The 22,048-nt window shown below is 35.9% G+C and overlaps 1 protein-coding gene across 1 annotated transcript in view; it reads right to left on the bottom strand.

Moving 5' to 3' along the window:
- Nucleotides 1-429: 429 nt before the first annotated feature.
- Nucleotides 430-22,048, bottom strand: part of LOC136877289 (uncharacterized) — a 107,391-nt gene continuing 85,772 nt past the window's right edge. Inside the window, exons 5-7 of the mRNA XM_068225438.1 lie at nt 16,778-16,935; nt 13,447-13,594; nt 430-2,962 (exon numbers count right to left, since the gene is read on the bottom strand). Coding sequence (XP_068081539.1) covers nt 2,815-2,962; nt 13,447-13,594; nt 16,778-16,935 — 454 coding nt within the window. The 3' untranslated portion in view covers nt 430-2,814. The remainder of the gene's footprint in view (nt 2,963-13,446; nt 13,595-16,777; nt 16,936-22,048) is intronic.

The raw sequence follows: 22,048 nt of genomic DNA, 5'->3' as shown, positions 1-22,048 counted from the left end.
AATTTATAATGAATGAATTATAGTATTGTAAAAACAATGTTCATTGGCTCATACAATTGTCTATCCACATTTCTAGTCTGAACATCATGGCTGTGAAGCCTGAGAAAATCTGGTAGAGGACCCTCATCAGGTACAGTGTATGGTGTTCATTTAAATGAAATCAAAATAAAATAACATCAGATGATATAGTCATCAATATAGTGTCAATAAACACCTATATCATTATAAAACAATTTTATCTCTTTCTACCATATTTCTTACCAATTCCCGTGTGATATTCAGGTATGTGACTTAAATTGTGCAGTATGTAAAGAATAGTATACAGAGATATTATTGTTATCCTATTTTTAAATTTTGTTTACATAGGCTGATTAAATGTGGTGTGTTCTTATTCAACTTGTATGGATAAAATAAATGTGGTACTAAACATTTGATATGAACCAATATGAGTATAATAATTTTATTCAGATTATAATTAAATGTACTCTAGTTCTTCAAGTACAGCATCAGTGGTAGTTTTAAAATACTAACATTAGCTATTGCTTGATATACAATACGAAACTTCCTCTTTGGATCATCATTTAATTGCAAGTGATTAATATCATTGTAGGTCCGTATTGAAAGTTATTATACTTGCTAAAATAATTAATTGTTTATTGTTCATCCACCTATTCAATACATTAAAGTTACAAGAAATTTTAGGATTATATCCTTATTGTATGAGATGAAATGGGGCATGTTTCGCCTCACCTTGGAGGCATCATCAGGCATTGTATCTCCTCAAGATTAAATCAGGCACCTGATTTAAAGTTAACTTATAAGTTACTAAGATTATACATCTATACACTTAAAATTGGATAAGCGGTCATTATAGAAGAATTCAAATGTAAAATTATGGTAATGTATTGAATTAACAAAATTATAACAATAGCTATGATTAAAAATTGATTGTATCAAATGTACTTAATATAATGACATATGGTGGCAATATTACCATATAAAAGCTAAAAGGAGAACAATAAAACTTTGATTTAAACTTGGATTTCCACCTATTCAATGACGTGGAAATCAAAGTTTTATTGTTCTCCTTTTAACAGACTTTCAATACGGAAAAAATGAGGATGTCTCTTGCAATGTTAAAAGCTGTTACAATTTTTCAGTATGATTATATGAAAACACATTCCAACTAAGATATCAGTTGGCAATAATATTAAAATCTTATATAAATAACAATGTTAAAATTATAAAATCATCTGGTTAGAGTCCTGGGTTCGAGAGGTGAACACTTTGTTTGACATGCTTGTATATGTATATGGTTGAAGTATTAGCATTTGACCTAGTCCTTGGAGAAGAGTTCAAGAATTAAATTTTAAACAACAAACAATGTAATTAAAGTTGTCATGAACTCAATTGGGCCATCTTCCATCATTGTAGAGTGTTGATAGAGGAATAAAGGTGCAATTAGTGTAGCTTGTTGATATTGGAATGTGCTGATACAAGCGAGCTGGTCGAAAGGGAACAATCAAACTTTTGATAGATGTTGTGGGTGGGCGCAATGCCGAGTATTTGTTGAAAGCCTGTAATTAAAGAAATTTTATTTATTAAGAATTACTATATGAAAAGATGGAACTGACTAGTGGAGTTCATCAGAAAGAATCAACACTTACCCCATAGACCGCTGAGATGATATCTGTTTGTGTTGAGGGTCATTAGCCTGCCTTTTTTGATTCTTCTTATGATTTTTAGATCCCGTTCAACTTTGGTGAATTGATGACCCATATCCCTCATGTGAATACTCATCACAGAGAATTTATTGGGTTTTTAGGCATTAAAATGTTCAGAATATCTGGTCTGAAAACTACGTCCTGTTTGACCAATGTATGAAAAATTGCATTCTGAACAATTGAGTCTGTAAATGCCAGAGCCTGAATAGTGGTTATTAGTTAAATTAACTGTGTTGTGATTAAAGAATATATTTTGATTAATATTCTGCATTTTGAAATGATGTTGATCTCATGTTTTTTTAGAGGATTATCAATCTGGTGAATGGTTGGGTTTGCATATGTAAACATTGCATACTTTGCTTTATTAGGTTTTATTGGAGAAATATTTGTAGCTAATTTTAGTTTTACTTAATGATTTTATTAATCATGTCGGTATTAAAACCATTGAATCTGGCTATTTCTTTGATAAAATCTAATTTTAAAAAAAAAATAGTTTGTCGAAAGAGGAATTTTTATAGCCCTGTATACTAAACTGTAATAGGTAACTTGTTTATGAGAGTTTGGATGCAATGAACTATTTTTTATAGTTATCAGAGTGAAGGAAGGTTTTCTGTAAATTTGGAAGTCAAATTCATTAAAGATTCATGTCATTTTGATATCTAGAAAATTTATAGAGTTATTGTTCTCGTCTTCTTTTGTGAACTTTATATTATTGTCTCAACTATTTTGGAATACCAGGATGTTGTCACTATTGTTGCATCGTTTATCTATTATTACTAAAATATCATCAACATAACGGAGCCATAAGCAGAGTCCGTTGGGGTTTCTTATTATCTTGTTGTGTTCAAAACTGTCCCTTATAAATGTCAGCTAAAATTCCCAATATTTAATAAAAACCAAACCTTAAATGACGTAATAGATTACAAAAGTCCTCCTTATGAACAAATTCCAATTCTACTTCAAAAACTTGAATGTATTGAACAGGTGAATGAACAATAAACAAAGTATCATCATTTAATATAAAAAATTTTGAAGTTTTATTTCAATGATTAATGAGTTTATTGTAATCTTTCTAGGGTCAAACAACTGTTCACTTTGTTCTTATACTTGTCACATTTACACAGTTTGGAAGAACACTAACAGTAGCATTTATTGCACCTGTTATAATATTGGATAAGTTGTTGTCCTCACAGTGAGAGAGTGCTGCTCGGATACAATTTGCTCCTTCATGAAATGATCTGAAATGATAAGAGCCTGAATTTGTTACAAATTCTTAATTGTTATTTCTAGAAGTCATACAGTAAAAATAATTTTTAAAAACATAAACATAATGTGATTGTTTTATTTAGGATTCAGGCACATCAAGTTCCGTTTTGCTTGACTGTTTGAGGATAGTCTGATACTGTTTGTCCTAATGTATGAGGCATGTTTTTTGAGTAAGTACCACTTTGATATAGAATAAAGCAATGACATTTTTAAACTTCTTTTAAAATGTAAGCCTGTACCTTAAACTACTTGTCAATGTAATTTCCAAGCATATAAAGGCACTTATAATATCGTGAAACCAGCTTCTGAATTCCATCGTCATAGAAATCTCCCACCTGATGTGCCAGCCCCTGCAGCATTGTCACTTTTAGGTCATCATCGTGGCACTGACCTCCAAAATGCTTTTTCAAGTGCAGAAATAAGTGGTAGTCACTAGGCATCCGGTAGATAGTGGGTTCGAACCCCACTGTCAGCAGCCCTGAAAATGGTTTTTTGTGGTTTTCCATTTTCACACCAGGCTGTACCTTAATTAAGGCCACAACTGCTTCCTTCCCACTCTTAGCCCTTTCCTATCCCATTGTCACCATAAGACCTACCTGTGTCGGTGCGACGTAAAGCAGCTTGCTATGTCAGGGTTATACAGAGGATGATCAAATTGTTCCCAACCAAATGAAGCGATGAGGTCTCGGGTTCAATTAGCCATGTGAGGCTGCGAATTGTCATGAGACAAGAGTCCCCCTTGTGAGTATGCCACACCATTTGTTTTGGATTGCATAATGGAGTTTATGTAAGGTTTCACAATAAGTCTTGGCATTTATTGTGTCACCCCGAGGCAAAAAATCCACACGTAACATACCCTTCCTATCCCAAAACATAGTGGACATGAGCCAAAATTTTTTGCTTGCACTTCACTTTCATGGGTGATGTTGAGTGTGTCCTTTCCAATGATGGCTGTTTTGATTCTGGTATAACATAAGCCACCCATGTTGCATCACTGGTGAAAGTTTGGCTTAGGAACACATCGCCTCCATTACTATACCCCTCAAGGAAAGTCAAAGCACTGCCTACATACTTGGTTTTGTGCACCTCTGTCAGCATCCTCCATACTCAGCCTGAACACAACTTCCGATAATCTAAGTGTCCTGCCACAATTTCATACAGAACACTCCTTGAAATTTCAGGCAACTCATAACATAATGACAAAATTATAAAATGACTGATTCTTTAAATGCTCTAACCCATATTCTTACCATTCCTTCACTCATAGTGTGTTCTCCATAGACTTCACTAATCTGCCAATTAATTTCAATGGCCTTCACATCTTTTGCATTTAGAAAATGAATCACAGCACATACTTCACTTTTAGTGAGACCATGAATTGTCTGAGGCATATTCAATATGCACAAGTAAGCATAAATATGGACGAATGCTTTCGTAATTATGTTTATGACTAGCCTACAGATGTACGTACTGAGCGTGCATGTATCGAATGATGATCAAAGCACTGCAATCACCATATTTAAAAATGGGAGTTACTTAAAAACATGCTTCGTATAATATAAACTTCTCCATATCATGACTTCACGTATGGAAGTCATGATATGGAGAAGTTTATGGGAATGGATAAAGTACATTGCCGATCATTGAATAATGGTCAGCCTTTATGAAAATATTATGATGAATGTAACTTGAATGTGTCAGTATGATCCTAAATTATCAAAGTTTCCAGTAAAAGTCGAAATATTTCTTTTCTACTCATTACAAAAGAAAAAAGTTGTTGTAGTTTCATATCATGCATCTATAGAGGATAAGGATTCACAACTTTCCCAACACAAATTTGCAATTCCCATACAAAGATCTTTCCATGAATTATTCAGTTTTTAAAAAAAATCTGTACATAGGAAATTTTGACACAATTTAGAAGTGTTCTTCCAGTGAATAATAAAATTCTTTGAAGATATGGACAGTTTGAAATGATTTATGTAAAAAAATAAAAGAAAGAATTCAGGACATATAATGAAAGAGAAAAGAAGTCAGAGCAGCTATTATATATAAATCACAGAAATCTAGCCACACACTATGGGCATTTTGTGCAACATTAGAAAATTAGTACAAATGAGCTAAACTATCTGCAATTGCTGCAAGACCCTAAAACTCATAGACCACATGACAAGCTCCAATTTCTACACTGACATATAACAAATAGTTGACAGCGATAATATTTTCCTAAATCATGTTATGATTACCAACAAAGTGACTTTTCACCATAGTGCCAATATGAATAAGCTTAATGATCATATATGGAAGATGGAGAATCCATGTAGTGGGTATGATAGCCAAATGATGTCTATCATTGGCTCCTTATTAAGGTTACCATGTTTTGAATCTGAGGCAATGCATGTGGGATTTTTCCAATCTGGATGTTTTGTCCCAGAGGCCCCGGATTCCATTACCGGCCAGGTCAGGGATTTGTACCTGGATCTGAGGTCTAGTTCGAGGTCCACTCAGCCTACGTGATTACATTTGAGGAGCTATCTGATGGTGAAATGGCAGCCCCGGTCAAGAAAGTCAAGAATAATGGCCGAGAGGATTCGTTGTGCTGACCACACGACACCTCATGATGTGCAGGTCTTTGGCCTGACCAGCGGTCGCTTGGTAGGCCAGGGCCCTTCGGGGCTGTTGCGCCATGGGTTTTTTTTTGTGTGAGAATGTTTTGTTCAAGATAATGTGTAACATGGACAATTTGTTACACTTATTTTTTCACATAAATATCTTGCCACATATAACTGAAAATCATAAAGCTAAATTTATTATATTTTTATATGTTACATGTTATTTCATTTATATTATTATTATTATTATTATTATTATTATTATTATTATTATTATTATTATTATTACACCAACAGTATGCTGTATATAAGGTACACCACCAAAGTTATGCCCCAGTGATGAGTAAACTTGTCTTCTTCTTGATATTCCCCATATCGAGTCACAAATTGTTCCACTCTCAAACTAAATCTTCATATTTCTTTCTTTCCGACTTTCCAATCAGTCAGCATGACGAGAAATTTCAGAAACCGCCTTCTGTAATTGATAACCTTGTAGCAGTGAGTTTACAGTACAATATTATGAACCCTCCTAGGTCAACTACCAAATGCATTTACTACTTCACCACAGCACAATCAGAAGTACTACTTTTAGGCTGGTACCATATGGTACCGCTAGGTCAATCCGGCAGAAAAAGTTCATGATAGTTGAGTGTTTAAAAGATTATTGATCAATAATAACACTGAATTGTGAATGCAGGTGTGTTAGTATACATTTTATGAAGAATTTGTGATGTGGTATTTTATTTACAAGACCAAATTCATGACAACAGGTTTGCCATCAAATATTATAATAAATAATGAGTTAATCGAGGAAGTGAATCAATCATCAATAGATGTGGCTCAAACAGTTCAGAAGTTTGTCAAAGACTTGCTTTTGGAAGAGCAGCATTCAAAGGCCTGGATAAGATCTTTAAATCTTCAGATGTAACTTTGCATACCAAATCAGAATGGTTAAGGCATTAGTCTTTCCCATAGTTACATATGATTGTGAAAGCTGGACACATGGAAGCAGATAGGAAGCATGTTGATGCATTTAAGCTCTGGTATAGGAGAAGGATACTGCGTATCCGATGCGGGAAGCAGGTGTGGCCTTAATTGAGGTACAACCCCAGCATTTGCCTGGTTTGAAAATAGGAAACTATGGCAAACCATCTTCAGGGCTGTCAACAGTGGGATTCAAACCCACTATCTCCCGAATGCAAGCTCATAGCAACGCGCCCCTAACCGCATGGCCAACTTGCTCGGTATGTTCACTCTTCCTAGTTTCTGTAACTTGATAAAGTTTTCTGTTGTCATTTTCAGATCATTTTTTAATTGTAAAATTGTACTTCTTTCCTTCCCCAATCATTCTACTTTTTTTTGTTGTTGTTGCTAGTGGTTAAATGTAAAGCCTTTTGCTATTTCTTAATGGATGCAGTATTTTTGGATCTGTATCTTGGTACAGACCAGAGCAAACTGTATCTTTCACCAAAGTCTCAGGTCGGTATTCATAGTCAGGGACTTATTTCTCTAATAAGAATGACTTAATAAAGTTGTACTTATTTATAACGTTGACTTAAATGTTTCTGGTATTCTTAGTCATCCATCAGTTCTACTTTGTAGACTTGATAAATCATTACTTATATGAAGACATTCTACACAATAAAGTCAGACTTATATAGCAAAAGCCACAGCCAAGTAGATCTATGCTGCACTCCTTATTCTGACTTTATATACATAACATTTGTACCTTTAAACCTATTCCTACTATAATATCTATAAGCTGTTCTTTCTTGTTTTTTTGTCATATGCATAATTTCTGCAACTTCCACTTCTAATTTCACTTTCTTTAATGTTAAAGCAAGTAGTTCAACACTTTGTTGCCCCAGATTTTCACTTCTTTGCTTTCTGCAGCTTAACCTGAATGCATGCAAATCACTTTTTTTTTTAAGGAAGCAAAAAAAAAAAAAAAGGCAGACATAAATATTTTACTTCTATTAACAGGGAGGTTTTTAAGGAGCTACTATTATAACATTCTCAAATCCTACAGAGCAAGAAGATGGATGTGGAATCTTCTAGGCAAAAAGAAGATGCTTGGTTAACGATTGCAGAAAAATTCAATTCCTCAATAAATATTGTGGAAAATGTAATATTCTTATAATGGTAAAATGTATTATTACAAAAGCAAAGGTTAGATTAGTACTGTACCTAGCATGAATTTGGTTATAATTCATTTTAGCTTGATGCCAAACAACTGCAGAAGCTATGGGCAAACATGAAATGCCATCAGAGAGATTTACTGATGAAAGAATGTCTGTCTATGAGGGCCACAGGGGGAGCCGAGAGCATTGATCCTACTGATGCCCAAGTAACAACACACATTATGATCCAAGTTCTGGGAGCAGTTGATTCCGACATGATGATGAATGAAATATAAGGTAAGTGATCATCATTTTATCTCTACTGTAATCCTGAGAAACATAATGAAGTAGCAATAGATGTCAAAAAAGTTCTTGATACAACATAATGTAGCAATAAGATACATTACTGAAAATGAAACTTTTTTCATTAATAAAGAAACATATGCTTATCATATTTACATGAAGGGAAACACATGTAAATGGCTGTTAGAGCCAAATAATTTACTGTATGAAAAGAATACATTTTAGTAGTGATGGGCAGTCTGAGAAGGGGTCTCGAGATTTCTCAAGATATCTTGAGACTGGTACAGGCACTGTTTCTCTCAGGAAATTTCGAGAGATCTCAAGAGCATTGTCCCTGCATTGCGCGGCGCGCAGCATGTCATAAGCCTACAAGTAGACAGAGCTGAATGTTGTTCACGCTGAGTATGTGAACAGCTGACCACGGGCCTTCTCCAGTCCATAAATACGTGTCAGCAAGCGACTAGGACGTACAGTACATTTCTTTCATTTCTCCTGAGGTCTATTTTAATACAGTATAACATAATTATAAAGGATACACGTTCTGGCAATGTATGCAGCAGTAAGTACACGAACGAGTAGGCAAAGTACAGAAACTGACGTTTACTATAGGTACACCTACCTTGATACTAGAGGCATGCATTATTCGAACTCGAGACCGGGGAAGATGCGCCTTGCTGCATCTGCAACCACCATTACACATGAGTAGAACGCGTAATCTCATATGCATGAGTTTCTTCCAGTTCTTTAACCTGTTGGGTGGGCGATGCAGCGAGATCCGCGGCTACAAGTCGCTTGCTCAGTGGGGAACACAGATATAGGATATATCTGCTGATTCAAATTATATTTTTTTCTCAGTTGCCTGCCTGCAGAGGTTTGTTTCCTTTTCAGCAGCGTATTCCGGATAAGTCTGTCCTCCGATGTGAATTTTTTCAACTATGTTCTCCCAATACCAATGTGTCATCCATGAGTTGCAACGTAAAGATCGCAACTGACGTCCGAGCAAGAACGACCTAAGGCCTTAATAGCTCCGCTCTAAAGCTTTAGCTCATTGCCTAATCGTCCCTTGGTTGTAATAATATTGTTGTTGAAGGGATTTCTAGAGATTATGACACTGAACAGACCTCTCTGATGACATTTTAGAACTGTGACCTGATTTATTATCCCCAGTCTTGAGTTCTTCCTTCACGACTGGAGTGTGTGTTTATCGCGAGTTACACAACATTTTATTATCATACGCATCAGTAATACAGTCATATTTTATGATTTCCATCCAAACTGCTGAGACCAGGGTTCTATTTGATCCTTTTTCTTACATTTTTTCTGCTAAAATATCTATAACAAATTACCGGCCCCCACTGTTAGAGGAAGATGATTTACGGGTCATGATAAACGAAATGTTGGAATTTAGTGGTGAGAATTGTGATATTAGTGAAGTAAGTTCTGCCGAAGGGGAATTTGTAAGTGACAGGAAATTACCTGGAATAAGTACTGCAGGCTCGACTATACAGGGTTTGGGCGTAGCTGATGCGAATGTTCAGCAGTCGCAAAAGAGACAACACATGTTCGATTCCAGTTCAAGTAGCGATCATGACAGTGACAGTTGTGACGATAATATTGATTATAATCCAACCATTGCAAGTTCTTCATCAACTTATACTGAAAATGGACAAAGAAATTCCCGCTTTCATCCAAATTTCCATTGTGATGTAAAGAGAGTGTTTTTAGGGAAAACAAAACTGAGCAAAATATTTTAATTACTATTTTATGACGAGATATGCCAGTTTAAAGATAAAAATTTCATTGTTCCGTATTGAAATTATTGATGTTAAAAATTAAATAACTGGAGGTTCAACCTATTCAATACTCAAAAGAAAGAAACGTAGCAATCACATTTCTATTTAAATGGGACCGGTTTCGACCTTAGTCTAGGTCATCATCAGCCATAAAAAACATGTAAAATGTTTAAGAATGTTGGAGGTCAGTTTTTCACTGTTAGGCACAAAGACACGACATCACATTCTGTTCTGCACAAAGTCAAAACATAGCCAGAACATAGCTGAACAGACAAAAGATGCCAAGCAGGAAATTGCACCAAAAACTCAGTTTAGTAAGACAAACGGAAGGAATCAAGATCAAGACCGTGTCCGAAAAAATAAGGACAAAATAAATCTTCTTATGGCCATACTGTTGCCGCAGGGGATTGTACAGAAACCTAAATTAGGACACTATTTCTCGCAATCGCTTGTTCACTACGCCTATTTTTTATGAGCTGATGACACAGAAGAGATTTTTTATTTCCTCGCCAGATTGAGTGGCCTGGCCGGCCTCCTGACCCCAACTTGGCAGGTTCGATTCTGGCACAGACCGGTGTTATTTGAAGGTGCTCAAATACGTCGGCCTCTTGTAAGCAGATTTACTGGCATGCAAAAGAACTCCTGCACGACTAAATTCCGGCACCTCAGTGTCTCCAAAAACTGTAAAAGTAGTTAGTGGGACCCAAAAGCCAATAACATTATTATTATTATTATTATTATTATTATTATTATTATTATTATTATTATTATTATTATTATTATTATTATTATTTCTTGTTTCATACAGGCCAGCTAAGGACCACGACATTCAACTATTACATTTTGGAATGGGATTTGATATTTGTCCAGTAGTTGTGCATCCTCAGGCTGTGTTGCTCCTTCCTCTCCTTTGTCCAAAGGGCGCCAGTCTTCTTCGTTGGTAGTCTGTGCTGGAACTCCTTATGTTTAAGTATCTTCCTGAGTGTTGCTCGATCCTTTAAGTTTCCTTCTGTTATTTCCAGTTCCTGTAGATCTTTATCCACTTCCATCAACCATGGTGACTTGGTCTTCCTATTTTGCCAGTAGCTGAGAGTCCGGTTGGTCAACCTGGTCGGATGCATCCTATAGATGTGCCCATAGAATGCTAGGCATCTCTTCCTTGCTACATTCGTTATTCTTTCACAGTACTTGTAGAGCTCTTGGTTAGGCCGTCTTCTATAACTGTCACCTTCCTTGACAGGCCCAGAATCTTCATTATCTTTCTTTCCCAGATTTCAAGTTTTTCCATAAGTCCCTTCCTGTTGAGTGTTAAACATTCTGAAGCATATAAGGCTTCAGGGCAGATGACTGTCTGGTAGTGCTTCATCTTAGTATTACGAGAGAGACACTTTTTATTATAGGTATTCATCGTCAGTTGGTAGGCCATTTCAAGCCTGTTAACTCCACAGCTTTATACATATTGCTGACAATGAGGTGAATAATGCACAACTTTCTCCAAAAATATATGAGATAAATCCAGTATTTGACCACCTGTTAGCAACATTTTCGGAAGCTTATACCCCTGATGGCAAAATGTCAATTGATGAGAACCTCTTGCTATAGAAAGGGTGTCTAGGATGGAAAGTTTACATAACAAGAAAAGGATCGCGTTTCAGAATGGAATTATATAAATTATGCGAAGGCGAGACAGGTTATATAACATGACCTGCTTCCGTGTGTATCATAATGAACAGCTGTAAAAGACATAACACTGTGAAGACTGTAAATACTGTAAATATTACCTGTATTGTAGAGTAATATAGTCTGTTTATGTCACTTAGTAATTGAAGGGAGGCTATATAAACTTGATCCCTTGAAAGTGCTAACCAACATAACAGAAAATTTCATGAGTGTTATAATTTATTCCATTGTACATCTTTTAAGTATATGTAAACTTTGTAAATCTACAATTTACATATACAGAAACATTTATTTCCATGCAGAGATTGATAGTAAACTGTGTAAAATATTCAGGTGAAAGTTACTCTATAAACAAAAACCAGAGCTTTGCTGTTAGGAAGAAGCAATCTTAATATCACAGTGTGAAGGCACTTAGTATGTTTTTGCACAAAGTATTGAAAGATTAAAATAATAGAATTTTTCAAGAATTAAATACATTATATTCAAGTAAATATTTCTCTTTTGGCCCTTCAATAGTTCATTTTAGTCTAAGATTGTTTTTAATCAAGTAATTAAATATTTTCTTCAATCAGGGAAATCGCTCCCCACCTGAGAGTGAGCTAGTGTGTACCGAGCTCCCCGCTTAAGGGGTTAACAGGTAGGTGTTAATCGTTATCAGACCTCACATTCAGTATTATATAACTACTGCTTGTGTTTACTGAAACTAGTATCAAATATATGTAACTGTTTTTAGATTACAATAAATAGTATTGAATAGGTAGAAACTTTTTAGCTCTTGTTTTACATTATGTTGCCCTTCAGTATGGAATAATATGAAATTTATTACCTATGACAATATTTTGGTCACAAGGAAATTAATTCCTTACAATGTTATAGAATATTTTCATCATAATTAGGTACTTTGGTATATGATGGTGCAATGTGTAATTGTGTCTAAATGTACATGACAACTTCAAGACGATGTCTGTAATGCAATGTAAATTGTGGATGTAGGTTATTTTGAAGAGATGCCACATAGCTGCATTGTTTATTCAAAAGAAGTAAGATATGTCAGCACAAATATTTCTGGGATGATCAGGCACTTAAAAAAACATAATTTCACTGAAGGGAAATTGTCACAGAGAATACCTCCAGCCCAGCCTGCATCACAAGGAGCTAACCTCACAGAACTAGAACTGTATAAATAAGAAATTGCTGATTGCGAACATTATGCTATGCCCAAAACTTTCCATTTGCCTCTCCATGACCACAGTCCTGAAATAGTGTTTGAACTTAGCATCAGCATTCTAGATAAGTACAGAAGTTTTCCTTTATGTTAATACTTGTAAATCATTATTTGTCAATACTTGTTCATATTATCACCTGATTCTCTATCATTGATAAGTTTATGCAATGTAAACAATACTGTACATATATATGCATGTTTTAAGTGACTTGATAGAATCTGAGGATGTTCTTGTAGAAAAAACATGTCATTCTTTGTATACCGGTAATAGTGTGTATTTTTTACAGGTATGTTTATAGTGTTATAATTTGTATTGAAATTGTTATGTGTTGACAGACTGGAAAGTTTTTAATGTTACGTTTTACTAAGTCGACACTGGAAAGTATGGCTTCCTTCTTAACAAATTAATAGACACAGGACAAGGATATGCTAACATCAAGTCAAGCGGCCCTAAGGGTTAAAATTCCAGAACAATGTGAAATATACAATCACACTCTATATTGCAAAGCACCATCATTCTCAACAAACAGACAGAATTAAAATCACATGATCATCTACAGGACAATATCACTGAAACAGGAACACTTGAACACTTGATATCTTGTGCCTATTGCCAACATTGTGGCTAGAAAATGTGACACCTATTCCACTCCAAACAGTTGTAAAATTAGTTAGTGTGATATAAAACTAATAACATTATTACTTATTCTCTGTATACTGTACCTGCAGCCATTATGACTTTGGAGAAACCTTGGTAAAGCCAACATTGTCTTGTCCAATCGACGAGCCTCTTCCAGGAGAGATATTCCGCAGGTATCCAGGTTATTAATCTGATTCTCTAGGCAGGTGTTGTTTTCCTCAGTATTCAACTCTGTTGATAAGAAGTCCATTGAAACCAATGAACATTGTTCAGAATTATAAAATTAAATGCAATAAATTACATAAATAAACATGCATTCTATGTACAATTTATTTGCAGATAAATAAGAAATTGCCAGCTGACTCGACCATACTGACCAACTGTTGATCTGACCACTGATGAAGGGAATGGATGACTTCCCGAAACATGTATGGTAAAATAAATAGTTTTCTTTCATTATAAGGTGTATTGACAAGGCGGACTCAAGTAAAACTATTTTAAATAGTTCTATAAGAGATTCAGACTGATCAATACAACGATTTGGGAAATGGTGGTCTAGAAATCAACAAATTTTCATACTGATGTGAAGTTGTACCCCATTGTGCAAAAACCACATCTGCTTCTGTAATAGAATGTCATTCAGAAGCTCTGTCAGAGAATGCAGCAAATTAAGATTTGTTGAAAATAACCTTGAGATATGACGCAAATGTGGACATTGTGAAAATTAAAGTTACCCTTCTTGGTAAAAGGTGTCTCATCTTTGTGCAGAAAGTCTGTATGTTCACATCATTGTAAGAACCAGGTACAGAATTCAGCTCGTGGTGGGTAATCCACTTTTTGGAGATGCTGGACCTTCTGGTAGTGGTATGGGTTAGAGAGCTGCAAGAGAGTGACGCACAAGGATATTGGAGATCAGTATTTTTGAATTCTCCTCATGTGTAATTGCTTGCATTTGGATGTGGCTTCGCTTGGCCGGCATTGCCCAACTGATTGCTCCCCGGTATAAGAGAGTGTTCGCTTTCAAAATCTGTGGTATGTGTAAGCTGTACCTCAAATAGTCTCTTTTGAAATAGTGTTGTGATGTATATGTACATGCAATACAAGTAAACCGTAGCAGCTGAATGTAAAATATGTCATTATAGTTTTCTCTTCAGTGACACTGCCATATTTAAACAGCCATTTAAAATACACTTATGTTGCTGGGATATATACAGAAGATCAAGGAAAACTTACTCTATTTAAAGAAGTGAAGAAACAAAATGTAAATTTTTGATGACTTTTAATATCCATGTGTGCTTAAAAGTAGTTGTTTTTTGAAGATTTGTTCAGTTGTTTTATAAAGCATTACTTCTAAAATGATATAAGAGTTCTGTCTTTTATTATTTCATATCCAGTAAAATTAATAAGCTATAAAAATCTGATATTATGCGAGTGTATGGTTCTCTGAAAGGAGGGTAATTCATTATTAGATTTATTTTTAGATAAATTGGAAGTTTGATGAAGAGAGGTTTACAGTAAAAATTTGAAGTCACATAGGCAATTATATGATTAGACATTGATAACAAATGTATTGTTACCCATAAAATGTATTTTATCATTCAAAATACTTTGGAAAAGGATAAAATATGGATCACAAACTTAAGATTTTGTAAGAAAGTTTTTCAAATTATGAAGATCAGAACACAGGATTATGATATGCAGCATGATTCTAGATTTATGCCCAATAGGTTGACCAATTTCAGTTCACTTTCCATTTTTTAGGCTTCAGTTTGTCATCATTTAGGAGAAAACTATTTACCTTGAACCAACACTTTGCTGCATTAAGAGCATGATTAATATGAGTAATTCTTTCATACTTTTACCAGAGTTCAGAAAGGTATAGTCTAATGATCAATATAAAGAGGGGAAAAGTAACGTAATGATGAGCAATTTACCAGTAGACATGAAGACAGATATGAAGTACACAATCATAGCAAATAATTTCACATCAACCAGCGACACAAAGGACTTCATTGGACAAAAAGGCTTATTAGTGAAGGGCTAGACAGAGAAGTATAAAAGAATTGCTTAGGTTGAAATACCATCTACTCTGATTTGAATCAGGTCTGTACTCAAGAATAAAATACCATAGTGTGCTATATTGTTTCAGTAGAGTTGTGAGATAGGTGTGCAAAGAACTAGGCAGGCAGTCACTGTGTTGTTTGCATGTGTTTTCATCATTATTTCTTCAAATGGTCCAGGATGTGAAAGTAAGTCCAATATAGAAAACAGGTCAGTTCTTGCACAGGAGTCAGTAGATGAAATCAGTAGATGAGATCTTTAGTGAGGAAGAATGTATTAATCTGAGATAAATGAATGTGGAGCTTAATGTAAGGAGCCTTTAGAGGAGTGAAGAAGCTTGGTGGGGACTGGTAGATGCAACAGTGATTAGTCCATCTTCCATCACAAACTTTATGTAGGCATTACTTGTTTCTCCAGGATTAATATCAGCTTTGTGGATACTGTCTTCCTCTACAATTATTCCTACTAAACCTTGGACTACTTTAAACCCATCATCTACAAAACATACATCACCTTTGATTTTTCTTATCCTAAAACTAAAATTCCTATATTTTGATTTTTCAGACCAAAAAGAAATGTCAAAAATTAAAATTTTTCATTTTTCCTAAAAAATATTTTTCTCAACTCTATTTTAGTTGTCATTTGAACTGATAAGCCTCTATTAAGTGGCAGGGAGTAGCTAGTGAGATAATTTAAGTCACCATAATAATGACAAATACATGATACAGAACAACTGAAATGCAAGGCACAAGGAAAGCTATAAATAGAGATAACCTGTCCCACCTAAAATGTTCACTAAAATACTTAGATTTTCTCTGGCCTCTTCACTTTATGTCTTGGTGTCAGTGTTATGATCTCTTTCTGTTTAATTATTAACATCTTCCACATCACTCATATCTTCTTCAATCCACTCTGTAACAGCTTTTCATACTCAACATGAAATGAATTACCTGCTGGCTAGCTCATATTATTAGCCTATACAGAACACTATCGACTGACTGAATGCAAAAAATGTGGACATATAGTCACACAGACAGCTATGAAACACAACTCCTTATTATTGCAGATTCAAAGACACTAATGGAAGAAAAGATAACATAGCTAATAGACCAGTCTAAGAGGGAAAGGTTACTATAAATAAACAAACCCTATAAGTAATAAGTAGAGAGCAACACCGGTTTATCTTTCTACCGTGGTCATACAGACTTCATGTCCGTGTTTCAGGTTTAGTCGGATGAGCATTAAGATATTATGAGTTAATCAATAGTCTCCTGATAAAGCATAATAAACTTAGTATTAAGCATTTCAATACTGATGAAATCACAAAGGAGAACATTTTATAAGAGAACATACCATCAATATAATGGCCAATACTTGTACACATGTGGCCTAACGCTGTTTTAGGAAGTTTGTTGTAGATCTTCACTGCATTCATATCACTTTCACTGAGACAAGGTTGTAAGCTGTCTTCAAAAGCTCGAGTACAGTTCTTCATGTTGCCCAGGGCTTTCCTGCATAACATATTAAATTAAATTATCCTATTATTTGGGTTATGATTAGGGCCTATGGCAATTTAAAAATTATTAACATTCACATTGATATGTACAGTAAAACTTCAACTGAAGGGGAGGGGAGGAACAGATGATCGGGAAAGACAGTCCACTTGATTTATTCTTACCATACTTTTGTGTTCATTTAAAGAAGTAGGTTTGCCACATTTCCTGATTTGGCAAGATTTCCAATATCTGTGGCCTATTTTTCCATTTTCCAACTAAAGACAAATACTGGTATTTCCCAAATTCTCCTCTGTCATAAAAGTTGACGTTCAGCAGTTTTAATTTGCCACAACAATTTATGGCTACTCTGTTAGAATGATAGATTCTATGTTATAACATCCTGAACTAGGTACAAATAACCAAATATGTTTTTGTGTGATGAATCACAAATGGTCAGCAAGCAGTCCACATGTATAATGAAATCAGAATTGCAACTGTGTAAATTCCAAACTAGACTGCAAGGAATTTTATAATATTGTAAAATCCAATGTAAAAATTTTGAGTGATGCCAAGTTTTCTGAAAGACATGAACATTAGTCAGCCTCAGAGGAAAAAAATATGCAAAACTTGTATCTTTGTGTATTATGTGCATTGGTAAATGTATATTTTCACTAATTTGGAATACAGTAATTTAATAGTCTAATATTAAAAATACATTTTATTGATACAATTGTATAGGCCTACTAATATAATTTTCATAACATTTAATATGTTAAGAAGGAAGCTATACTTTCCAGTGTTGATTTAGTAAAATGTAACATAAAAACTTCCCAGTCTGTTAAACACACAAAAATATCAAATTACTATAAACATAAACATAAAAAAAAGACCACACACTATTATACAAAGAAGACATGTTTCTTTTATTTTTCTTGCTAGTGGCTTTACGTTGCACCGACACAGATAGGTCTTATGACGACAATGGGATAGGAAAGGCCTAGGAGTTGGAAGGAAGTGGCCATGGCCTTAATTAAGGTACAGCCCTAGCATTTGCCTGGTGTGAAAATGGGAAACCACGGAAAACCATCTTCAGGGCTGCTGACAGTGAGATTCAAACCCACTATCTCACATCCGCCGCTGGTGTCACAGCCATGCGTCCCTAACTGCACAGCCACCTCACCTGGTATGACATGTTTCATTCTACAAGAACATCCTTAAATCATCATCACTTAAATCATGTACATATATCTACAGTATTGTTTATGTTGCATAAACTTGTCAATGATAGAGATACGATATGAGCCTACGTGTAATTGTAATTGTGAAAGAGTAAAGTGTTGAATGTAAGGAAAGAAACATTAAGGACGACACAAACACCCAGTCCCCAGGCCAGAGATATTAATCATTTACAATCAAAAACCCCTGACCCAGCTGGGAATAGAACCCAGGGCCGCTGGATGACAGGCGGACGCGTTGCCCCCTACACCGTGGGGCCGAACTTGCTCTGCCCCTACTTCTCCATTCCATCTCCACGGTACAGTATGCTAGATCATAACATGGAGAAGGAATTAACTTTCTTTCCCCTATCCAATAGGAAGAATCCATAATGTTCCACTCACTCCTCCCCTGCTTCCCCTCCCCTCTCCACAGAACAGTATGCTATGCCCAAAACTTTCCACTAGCTTCTCTATAACCACAGTCCTGAAATAGTGTTTGGAGACAATGGACTAAACTTCAACAGTCTAAATAAGTACAGAAGATTTTCATTATGTTAGTACAGTGATGCTGAATATTTATTTGTCAATACTTGTACATATTAGCACCTAACTCTCTATCATTGATAAGTTTACGCAATGTAAACTGTACTGTACATATATACACATGACTTAAGTGATTTGATAGAATCTGAGGATATTCTTTTAGAACGAAATATGTCATTCTTTTTATAATAGTGTGTGTGTTTTTACAGGTACGGTATGTTTATAGTATTACAATTTATTTGATATTTTTGTGTGTTTGATAGACTGCAAAGTTTTTATGTTATATTTAACATTTAATATTTTTCATAACACAACCAACTATCTTGGATGAGAAATTTCAAATATTAAAAAGTATGGAATTTCTCTTTTAATGAAAAAATATCTGGCAGTCCTATTAAAAATTCTGTAACTTCCTTCTGAACTTTACCATCAGCAATTCTTTTTCCAAGTTGAAGTCCAAGACTGAAGTGTCATATTCTTGCTCCATAAACTGCATAAAGGTTTTTGCTGATTTTTTCCTTCCTTTTTACAGTTTAGTTTACATTGCACCATCACAGATTGGTCTTATGTCGATGATGGGATAGGAAAGGGTTAGGTGTAGGAAGAAAGTGACCATGGCCTTAATTAAGGTAAATCCCCACCCTTTTTTTTTTTTCACAACTTGCTTTATGTCGCACCGACACAAATAGGACTTATGGCGACGATGGGATAGGAAAGATCTAGAAGTAGGAAGGAATCAGCTGTGGCCTTAATTAAGGTACAGCCCCAGCATTTGCCTGGTGTGAAAATGGGAAACCATGGAAAACCATCTTCAGGGCTACCGACAGTGGGGTTCAAACCCACTATCTCCCGGATGCAAGCTCACAGCTGCGCAACCCTAACCGCATGGGCAACTCGCCCAGTGGTAAAGCCTCAGCATTTGCCTGGTGTGAGAATGGGAAACCATGGCCAAACATCTTCAGGGCTGCTGACAGTGGGGTTCAAACCCCCCATATCCCAATTGCAAGCTTACAGCTATGTGACACAGATCACGCAGGTAATAGCACGGATTTCTGCTGAAGTTCATTTTGTAGGTTAATTTTTTAATGAAAAACATGGGCTTGTTTTATAAGGATGGATAGATGGGTGCACCTTCACTTCATTTCTGCTGTAACCTCTGAAACAATGCGTCATCCAGAAACGCATCATCCAGAAACTTTAAGCTAGATGGCTTGATGCCTTTCCTCTTCAGAGTCCATATAGACTGCTGGAAAATGAGGCAAACTTCAGGATATTGTTCTGAGTTTCTACATTGTCTCATATTGTTAGAATTCTGACATTCATTTGTCAAATTTGTCAAATTAGCCACCAATTTGCTGTTTTTGAACATTTTGATTATTTTTGTTTCAGTGTCCAACATTATGTGCTTTCTCTTAATAACTCGTTTTGAACACACTCTGTTGCAGAAAACATATATCCTCAAAATGAAAACTAAATTGATTATACTGTACTTGATTAGATGCAAACTTGTGATAGACTTTTAAAATTTTCATCGATGATCAGTGGTGCTCGGTAGGCTGGTCTTAACATTAGCGAATAAAACTTCCATTCACTCAACAGATGAGTATATCACCTCTTGTGAATAGCAACTGAAGTTTTACATAGGGCCCCTTTTTGATGCAATGATTTATAATATTCTAGCAGGCACATAGAAATTTTCCTGGGGTTACTGAGGAGTTGGAAAGTTTGAAGGAGATAATTACGATTCTCACAGAAGACAGGAAGGAAGATAGGACTCCCTCAAACAATGTACAGGTTACATTAGGTGTACAAGAGGGAGGGGAAGGAAAGGGAGGAGTTGTAGAAGACAGGTGGTCTAATGTTCTAAGGGGAAGGAGATTGCAGGCTAAGGGCTCTATTCAGGATCAGAATTCAGGACAGGTGTCTGTGCAAAATCGGTACGAGTCACTCCACGTAGAACAACAGAGGGAAGATGAGGGACAGGGAACTGTTGCTGAGATGTGTGGAAGTAGGAGGAAGGGAAAAGGTAGGAAAGGGAAATGTAGAGTAGATGATAGGAAAAGACAGGTGGAACAGGGTCATGGGAAGGAGAAAAGGGAGGAGGAAGTAGCTTCTGCAGCTATCAGGAAAGATAGGACTGACCAGGAGGGGAGGGGATCAAATGAGGTGGGTAGGGTTGAGGCTCTGGTCATGGGGGATTCCATCGTTAGACACGTGGGGAAAGTGTGTGGAGGAAAGGGAACCAGGGTAGAATGTTATCCAGGAATTAGGTTGAGGCAGATGTTGAGGAAAGTAGAAAAGAGGGAGGAGGGGAAGGAGAAGGTGGTAGTGTTTCACGTTGGTACCAACAACGTAAGGCAAGCTGATATAAGTACCAACATAGTTGGAGATGTGTGGGATCTGGTAAATGCAGCACGGGTGAAGTTTAAGAAAGCGGAGATTGTTATTAGTGGAATACTGTGTAGGAGGGATACTGACTGGAGGGTAATTGGGGATTTAAATGAGACTATGGAGTGGGTATGTGGGAAACTGGGAGTGAAAATTCTAGATCCTAATGGGTGGGTAGGAGATAGGGATCTGCGCTCGGATGGCCTTCATTTAAACCGCAGTGGTACGTATAAGTTAGGAAATTTGTTTGGAAGGGTAATAGGGAGGTACATTCAGGGAAACGGGATGGCCTAGGGAGCGGTGATAAGGGAACAGGGAACTGGAAATCAAGTAGGGATGACATAAAATTGTTAGTGTTGAACTGTAGAAGTATTGTAAAGAAAGGAATAGAATAAAGTAATTTAATAGATATATATTTACCAGATATTGTAATAGGAGTTGAATCATGGCTGAGAAGTGATATAATGGATGCAGAAATTTTCTCACGGCACTGGAGTGTGTATCGTAGAGATAGAATAGGAATGGTGAGAGGGGGAGTGTTCATTCTGGTGAAAGAAGAATTTGTAAGCTACGAAAAAGTTAAAGATGAGACACATGAAATTCTAGGTGTAAGGCTCATTTCTAAAGATAATAGGCAACTTGATATATTTGGAGTGTACAGATCAGGAAAGGGTGGCACTGATGCGGATTCGGAATTATTTGATAGGATAGTCATCTATGTGGGAAACGACATGGAAAGAAATGTGATTGTAGCGGGAGATCTGAATTTGCCAGATGTCAATTGGGAAGGAAATGCGAACGACAGGAAGCATGACCAACAAATGGCAAATAAGTTAATATGGGAAGGACAGCAGATTCAGAAAGTGATGGAACCAACCAGAGGGAAAAATATCCTGGATGTGGTGCTGATAAAACCAGATGAGCTCTATAGGGAAACTGAAGTAATAGATGGTATTAGTGATCATGAAGCTGTTTTTGTG

Source organism: Anabrus simplex, chromosome 1, assembly GCF_040414725.1.
Source record: "Anabrus simplex isolate iqAnaSimp1 chromosome 1, ASM4041472v1, whole genome shotgun sequence".
In the NCBI taxonomy this organism is placed as follows: domain Eukaryota; kingdom Metazoa; phylum Arthropoda; class Insecta; order Orthoptera; family Tettigoniidae; genus Anabrus; species Anabrus simplex.
Note: the sequence above shows the minus strand (reverse complement) of the source record. Positions and strands in the feature narration are given on the sequence as shown.